At 51.9% G+C, this 7,802-nt stretch overlaps 1 protein-coding gene across 1 annotated transcript; it reads right to left on the reverse strand.

The window, feature by feature from the left end:
- Positions 1-1,057: 1,057 nt before the first annotated feature.
- On the reverse strand, positions 1,058-2,220 carry ACTL9 (actin like 9). Its single transcript, XM_050910767.1, is given in 4 exon segments — positions 1,058-1,092; positions 1,095-1,290; positions 1,292-1,458; positions 1,461-2,220. Coding segments are annotated over 4 exon segments (1,158 nt in total).
- Between the last annotated feature and the right edge of the window lie 5,582 nt (positions 2,221-7,802).

The raw sequence follows: 7,802 nt of genomic DNA on the forward strand, positions 1-7,802 counted from the left end.
GCGATCGAGCCTTGAGGAGCAGTGCAAGGTGGTGGAGGAGCTGCAGCGCATAAACCCTCAACCCTATAAAACCCAGAGGTGGAGGAGGGGGTCTCTTCCTTAGAAGAGAGTGTCAGGGGTAGGAAGCTAGCCTCCTTCCTCCCCTTGGGTGGTAGCCAGCTCATGGCAGTCCCTTTCCTGGTCCAGGTATGAAAATCCTTTATGTGGTTTGGGAGAGGTGTCATGATGTTGTGGTTTTCTGCTTTGCTTTCTCTCCTGTGCCTTGGCAGGCTGCTCTGAGTACCTGGATTTTGCTTAAATATAGGTGTTTATGGCCAGCTTTCTGTACTTGGGGGTGACTGCAAGGGCTGGTTGCTTGGTGGGAGCCCTGTGGGGTTGCACATGGGGAGCAAAGGGCCTTTGCTAGGTACATGGGCTGCAGCCCCAAGGGACTGGCTTTTCTGCAAACCATGGTGTGAAATTCTGGTGCTGGCTGAGCCATCGCACAGCTCTGCTAGAGGTGAGCCTGGGCTGGTGTGGGACCCCCACATCCATTCCTGCATTTTGGTGAGCTCCTGGCATGGGTGGCAATGTCACCTTGACACTGTTGCATTAGCCCCAGTAGGGCACACCATGATCTGTGGTGGTGAGGTTGGCCACATTGGTTGTATGAGGGGTTGTGGGGACAGGGATGGGGAAGTGACCACGTGTACCTGGGGCCATGAGGGTGGCAGGGAGGCGGCAGAGCACAGATGGGGCCTGGGGACCAGGTAGCTTAGGGCAGAGCTTCAGCATCACCTCTGAGCCTTTGCTTGGGCTGGCGGTGGGGCTGCCTCTTCCCCTGTGGAGGCAGTGCTCTGGTGGATGGTGTGTCCCTGAGGAGCAGCACCTCTTGGCTTCATCTCTGCAGCCAGAGTCTGTGGCTTTTACCTAAACAGCTCTCAGCTGGGGACAGTGCAGGACTGGGGAGTAGATGACACTTGATAGCACAAAATCATTTATTATTGTTTTCTGCTGCCTGGTCTGTAACCATAAGAAGATTGTGTAACTGCTCCCTGGGCCTGGCGTGGATGTCCCCTCAGTAGCATCTCTGGTGGATGATGCGTGGCCCCCTTCATCATACTCGTCCCTTTGGATCCACCATGTCTGGAAGTTCTTGAGGGAGGTGAGGATGGATGCCCCTGTCCATGCTGAGTACCTCCACAGTGGCATGGTGGCCACCCTGACCTTGGCATTGGGGGGCAGACTTCAGAGGAGCTTGCTGCAAAACCTCCTCTCTAGCCCCTCAAAGAGAGAGGACCCTCTGCACAAGGAGGATGCTTTTGTACATTGTTGACCTGATTTCTTCTGGAAGTTGGTTGAGGCTTCTTCGGGCAATCTCATGGATGCCCGCATAGGAAATACCCCACTTTGGCAGAGGGTTGAAGAGCGCTTCTGGGAATTGACACCTCTCCTTGCTGAGGCTGATGGTCTGGCCACGGGCAGGGGAAAGTCCAGGGCGCAGCTGACTGGCAGGAGCTGGCACTTGCTCTCAAAGTTGGAAGCAATGTAGCAGCATTTGTGCTTGATGTCTTCCATTATATGGGCCATCTTGTTACTAAGCATGTCCCCCAAAAGTGTCATCAGGTACTAGGAGAGGCATGACCCCGCCAGGTCCATCCTCTCGGTGGCATGGGCTGAGCTGTAGCCCTCGTGGACTGGCATGGCATGGCTGACAGCGTAGCCCACCTCCACCACCAGACTGCTGGTTCCGCTATGGGCGTAGGTGGAAAGGACAGGCTGGTGGGCAACAAAGAGGCCAGGGGAGCCCAGGGAATTGAACGCCACCTCCACCATCTTCTCTTGGTGGGTGGTGCAGCTGAGCAGGGGCTCAGTGATGAGCAGTGCATACTCCTTGGGGGGGACCTGAAGCTTATGGTCAAACAGATGCTGCCACAGGGTTTCAGCCACTTCCCAACTGATGATGATGCAGTTCTGCATTGGCTCAATTTCAGTGTCAGGGTAAAGCAAGGCTTCCTCTCCAATGAAAGCTTCAGACCTGTCTTCTCCTCACCCTGGGGGCCAGACTGTGGGGCAGCCCACCAGGGTGTTGATTTTGGCTATGGATGTCTGCTGTCCAGAAAACCCTGCTTTACAGCTCCTTGTGCCTGTATCAATCACCACTGCTCCTGTTCTCAACTCCAGTTCCTCACTTGGGGAGGAGCTGGAGGTGTTAGAGGAGATGATGCTTACAGACCCCATGCCTGCATGGTCCTCATGACATTTGAGCAGTGCAAATGTTGGGGGGTGAGTCCCTGCTCCTAGATGGTCCTGGTCCCTGGCTTGGGGAGCCCCCATCCCATGGTCCCTGCAGAGCTGGGCAGCAGTACACCCCCCCAGGGGAAACATAGCCCGTGGGGCTCCCCCTGAGTGGGTTTGGGCAGAGTGACAAAGGGAACTGCGACATCACTGGGTCTGAGGTGGTGGCAGCGGGTCCCCCGCTGCCTACCATGTGTCCTGGGGTCTCACCAGGCCACCCTGCCTGGCCTCCTCCAAAAAGGACAGAGATCTGCCTTGCTGTGGGAGGTCCTGAGGAAATATCCCACCTCCCCGCCCCTCTTTACAAACAGGATTGAATTGCTCTGTCTTTGTCCTGTGCCTTCCCCAAAATGCTGGAGGGCTGGGGGGAGTTGTGGCCGCTCGCTGCTGTTTAGCCTGGCACCCTCTGAAAAATGGATGAGTGGCAGACGCTGGAGTGTTGCTGCAGATGTAGAAATGTCCCTGGGACCAAGGGCTGCATTTGCAGCATGACACGTTGGGCTCTTTGCTCGGTCTTGCATGAAAACATGGATTTAGTGATGCTGTCCCAGGGCTGGGGTCAAGGTCCTGGACTGCAGCAAGGCTCTTGGGACCTGGTAAGATCAACTGGGAAGTGGTGGTTAAAGAGAGTGGGGAGGCACCTCTGGCCCCTGTGATGGGATTTTCTGCCTCTGTGTCCCAAGCAAGTTTAGTAACACCATGATGCTCGATGGTATCATCTGCTTTTTGGCAGGAGTGTGGTGGAAAAGTGAATGAATGGTGCTGCCCAGCTCTGGCTCATGCCAGCTTGTGTCCTGGGGGGTTTCGTGGTCTGCTTTTGGGCTTTTTTTGTTGTTGTTGTTTCTTGTAATGCTGTTTAGCCAGAAGTCAGCGCCCCAGGGGATCCCTCACTGGGTGCACTGTGCCCAGAGCTGTTCCTTTGTGGCTGTGGTTACACACACCCAAGGAAAACAGCTCCTTGTTTCCTGCAGGGCTCATCACTTCTTGTAAAATCCTGCTTAAAGCTCTTCAGAGGTGACAGCCTGTGACAGGCCAGCTGGCACTGCGCAGCCTCTGCCCTCGGCCCACCGGTGTTTACCTCCGCTCGAGATGGGCATTGCTGAGCTGCTGTGACTGAACGTGGGGAGATTTCCCTTGGGGCTGTTTGAATAACATGCAGGTGACATCATGCAGCAGGACCGGACAGCTGTGTGGTGTAGCTGCTGTCTGGTGGTTTGCTGCATGGATCCAGCTTGCTTTTGCACCAGGGAGGCCGCAGCGGAGCAGGGGGCACTGGGCTGTGCTGCGGGCACAAGAGCTGATGAAATGTTAATTGCCTCAATGCTCCTTCTTTCACTGATGCATTGGGCAAACTGCAAGCTGAAGCATAAAAATATAATTTCCTAATTTTCTTTCTCGTGGTGCCCCTAAACTTGGTGCTTTTTACTGGAGAGGAGTAGGTGTGCTTGTGCAGAGGAAAGAGGAGCCACTAGGCCCAGCAGTGGCTCAGAGGGAAAATTGTATTTGCTTCTTGCAGGCTGGTGGGGGGGAAACAAAATTCAGCAATTGTGGTGCTAACAAAACAAAGCTTTTGGTCCTGATAAAGCAACCATTTCTCAAATTAAATTCCTGGTTGGGTGCAGTGCAGTTCTCCTGCTGGCTGCCCCAGTCTAAGGTCCCCAGTGGAGCAGGGCAGGAGAAAGGCTAATGAGACACAATTAGTGATGAAGCAATGAGGGGGATGAGCAGAAAGGATGTGCCCTTGCCTATGGAGCTAAAGTCTTGGCAGCGAAGCTGGGGCTAGGTGCTATCACTGCCTGTGCATGGGGTGGGCGGTCTGGATCCTGCTCTGGACAAGGTAGCTCAGGTTGTTCAGGTTCTCCTCTCTGTCGAAGGTGGAACAGAATGGAGTTCTGCCCTTGGGAAATGGTGCTGGCTTGATGCTGAGAACAGGAGGTTAAAGAGGTGTCCGGATGTGTGCCCTTGCTGCACAAAGGGCTTTTTGATGACTGTTTCCAAAGCAGCTGGAGCATTTTCCTATCTATAAGAGCCAAATTGAATAGGAATTGCTGGGGAGAATGATGAGAAGCAGCTGAATCTTTTATCACTGCAGTTCAGGCTTGTTTCCAGTGTTCAGCACAAAATGTTTAAAGAGCTGAAAAGGAGACTGATAAACTGTCTCTCACTAAGCAGCAATTACCAAGGCAGTGCTGGGCTGGTCCATCTAGCCCTGTGCTGGGAAAAGAGGTGACCGGGTGCTGCCAGATGCCAGTTTGCGTACTGGTAGCAGTGGGGACTCTGGGCTGAGCCAGATGAAGACAAGTACAAGGACAGAAATGCTGAGGAACAGCCCTGGTGCATCTACAGTGCAAGGGGAGAGCAGAGGCAGTTGGAGGCCAAAGATTGTGCTGAGGGGAAAGCAACCATGGAGGGTGGTGCTGCAGGCGGGCGTTGATGGAACCGTGTCTAGGGCAGATCCCTGAGGTCAAGCTGAGCCTCTTTGCCCGCTTGCTCTGCCCTTCCCCAGCTCCAATCCCTGCCTGGGGCCAGGTCACCATGCCAGAGGCTGAGCCACCTGCGTCACTGCTGAGCTGGCCCGGCCCCAGCAGCCTTACTGGGGGCCCCTGTTTGGAGACAGCGGCTCCATAGCAAACGTGGGCAAGTGTCCAACCATAACACAAAGCGCATTGCGACATGGCGTAGGGGATGCTGAGAGGCACTGTGGTATGTGAGGGCTCCTTCCTCTTGGAAAGCAGCCCTGCGGGGAGGCTCATGGGCACCAGCCATCCCCATAGTGTGCTCAAGCTTGGCCCTTTCTCCCTGCAAGCTGCTGCTGCTTTCTCAGCCCCTTTTCTCCTCTCAGTTGTCTTGGTGCCCCTTCTTCAGTGTTTCAGCTTCAGTTTTGGCTCTTTAGTTTTGGTGGTTGGGTATGAGACACCAGCTGGCAGGGCTGGGGTTTGACTCCCCTGCCTGTGGTGTCAGGGCTGGGGCCTGCCCATGGTGGCAAAGGGGTGTGGGGTCGGACGTATGTGGCACGTGCTGGTCTGCCAGTAAGTGCTGGTGGGTGTGCCAGGGAGAGGGGGATGCTCAGCGTGTGTGGCTGCAGCTGTTTCTGCAGAAAGGCATGTTTGCAACAATCCCTTAGAGAGATGGGGTCTCATGGTATTGCTGGGAAGGTTGCCTTGGCTCTTTGGATCCCCCGCAAGCAGGTTGGGCAGAGCTGAGTGCTGCTGTGCTGTGTCTAAGCTAAGACTTTTCTAAATCAGATCACCGATGTGTGCCCTTCTGTTGAGCACGCACAAATTTGCCCTGCTACTCTCAGGTTTGTCCTGGGGCTTGGGGTCCTGCCCAGACCTCCCCTGGTAAACTGCTCTATTTTCTGCCTTCCTTTTTGTCCCTGGGCCAGATAGGACAGCGGTGCCAGTGCGGGGGCTGCTGGTCTGTGCTCTGCAATGTGTGCTGGGCCTCTCCTCCTGTTCCCAGCACACTTGTGGGGAGAGCCTGGGGGAGGAGGCGGTGTGGCTCATGGTGCTGAGAGGTAACTCTTCTCCCTATGAGAGCTACCTCTGTGAGGGGAGCTCTTCTCCACACTCTCTCTGGCCAGGGTGTAAAAAAGAAAATTCAAAACCTCTAGCAAGCAGGTCCAAAAAATTGCACCTTCCTCTCCCAGCGCATGCCAGCTGTCACATCTCTGCACCCTGCGCTGTGCTGTTTTTAGCATTACTCATGTGTTTTTGAGAATAAGAGATGGGGCTCCACGGGGAGAGAGGAGCAGGGCACTGGGGTACCACGATGAAGGAAATGGAGGCGCAGCAGGGACAGTTGGCTGAAGATCTGGGGGTTTGCCCAGCGCTGCCAAGGCAGGAGCTGGTGCTCTAATGACTGGACCCCGCTAGCCCTGCTCTGTCATGCAGCTTTTCTTGAGGGCCTGTCATCAAAGCCTGAGCTGGGAAGTCCTTTCTGCTCACAGTGCTGCTGTTATGTGATGGCTCTTGCAGCCAGGGCTTGCTGGGCAACGTGGAAACTTGCAAAGGTCTTTTGCAAGCAGCTCTGAAAGCTTTTAATCTGATGTTGCTGACATAATATTGGGTGCTTGAAAACCTTTGTTTGAGCGAGCAAACAGGTTTCTAATCCTGTGTGTAGGAAACTCCACTCTGCACTGAGGAACTTGACCTGGGGGATGGACTGGTCCAACCTGCCTTTGAGGAGCTTTACTTTGAAAGTGAAAAGCCAGTTTGATTGTGTGGAAACATTGCCTGCAGTGGAAGGATTGATGACTAATTGTGGTTTCATTAATTCTAATTCTAGTGCTTTCACTTTCAGCAGAGAGTTCATCTAATGATGGTATCAAATAATTACCTAGAGATCAGCACTATCTCCTGTGCTCTGCAGAAAATTGAGGCACGCAACAGGCGCTCTTGGGCAAGTCTGTCTGGCTCAGGTGGTCTGGAAGGGAATGAAAAGGTCCTGATCTCTTAACATCAGACCCTGCACTATGGGATGCCCAAGACAACTGAGGAGCTCAGGGATTTCAGTAGGGCAAAAGTAGTTTCTGATTTGGGATGAAGTGTGTTGCTACAGAACAAACACAAGGAAATACACTTTCATGGCATTTATTCAACTGAAATCAGTATCGATCTCAAAAGACATAGGGTGACTGTACTGCACTCAGATTTAACCATGTATCTTTACATAAACTCTTGACATAATTTTAAATATATGAAATGTTTTAATTGATTTAAGATATTTACCTTTTAAAAGATAAATTGGGAAAAGAGAAAATCCAGGTGAAGTTTTTAAGTTTACAATAGTCAGTCCCCAAAAATCTATAAATTAGTATAATTTTAAGCCTTTTTCAGAAAACTGACGTTAACACTGAAGGACCTTGCAAACTGCAGTTCCTGGTAGTCTTTATTTTCTGTTGGTTGTAATATTTGTATAAAATACTGCAGTGCTTTAAAAAAATACTTTCCTCAACATCTGCATTGTTGGCAGTTTCCCATAGTATGAAAATGGTTGTGGTAACAGTGCAAAGATTTGCCTCAAGACAAGAGAAAATGCTAAATGTAATTTATTAAAGAAACATTTTTCTAGTACTTGTAAACATTTTTCCTTCATCAATGGACGAACAGGTCTGAAGACCTCTGTTACGTTAATGCACTTTTCTTGTGTTCAGATGTGGGAAGTACACCCCGTACATGCTTTGTTGAACCTGGTATAGATGTGACTTTCTTCTTAGGCAAAAGACAATCTAGTGGGAAAAGAACAACATTAATGGCAAAAAAAAAAGGCTGCCCTTCTTTGCCCTTCATTAGATGCCCCCAAACCATGTTGTCAGGTGGGGATGGAGGGACTCTGAATAAGATGCTTGCCTAAAGCTGCCTAGGCAGACACTAGCACAACCCCTGGTTTTGAATCTGAGGTTTTTCCTCTTCTAAATCTTGCTGACTGTAATTTTTACTCCTGAACCTCTAAGGACAGTAATCCATGTTCTTTGTAGATTTAGCTGTTCTCTTCTAGCTGGTGCAAAGCAAACACAGCTACTT

Source organism: Gymnogyps californianus, chromosome 24 (assembly GCF_018139145.2).
Source record: "Gymnogyps californianus isolate 813 chromosome 24, ASM1813914v2, whole genome shotgun sequence".
Taxonomy (NCBI): Eukaryota; Metazoa; Chordata; class Aves; order Accipitriformes; family Cathartidae; genus Gymnogyps; species Gymnogyps californianus.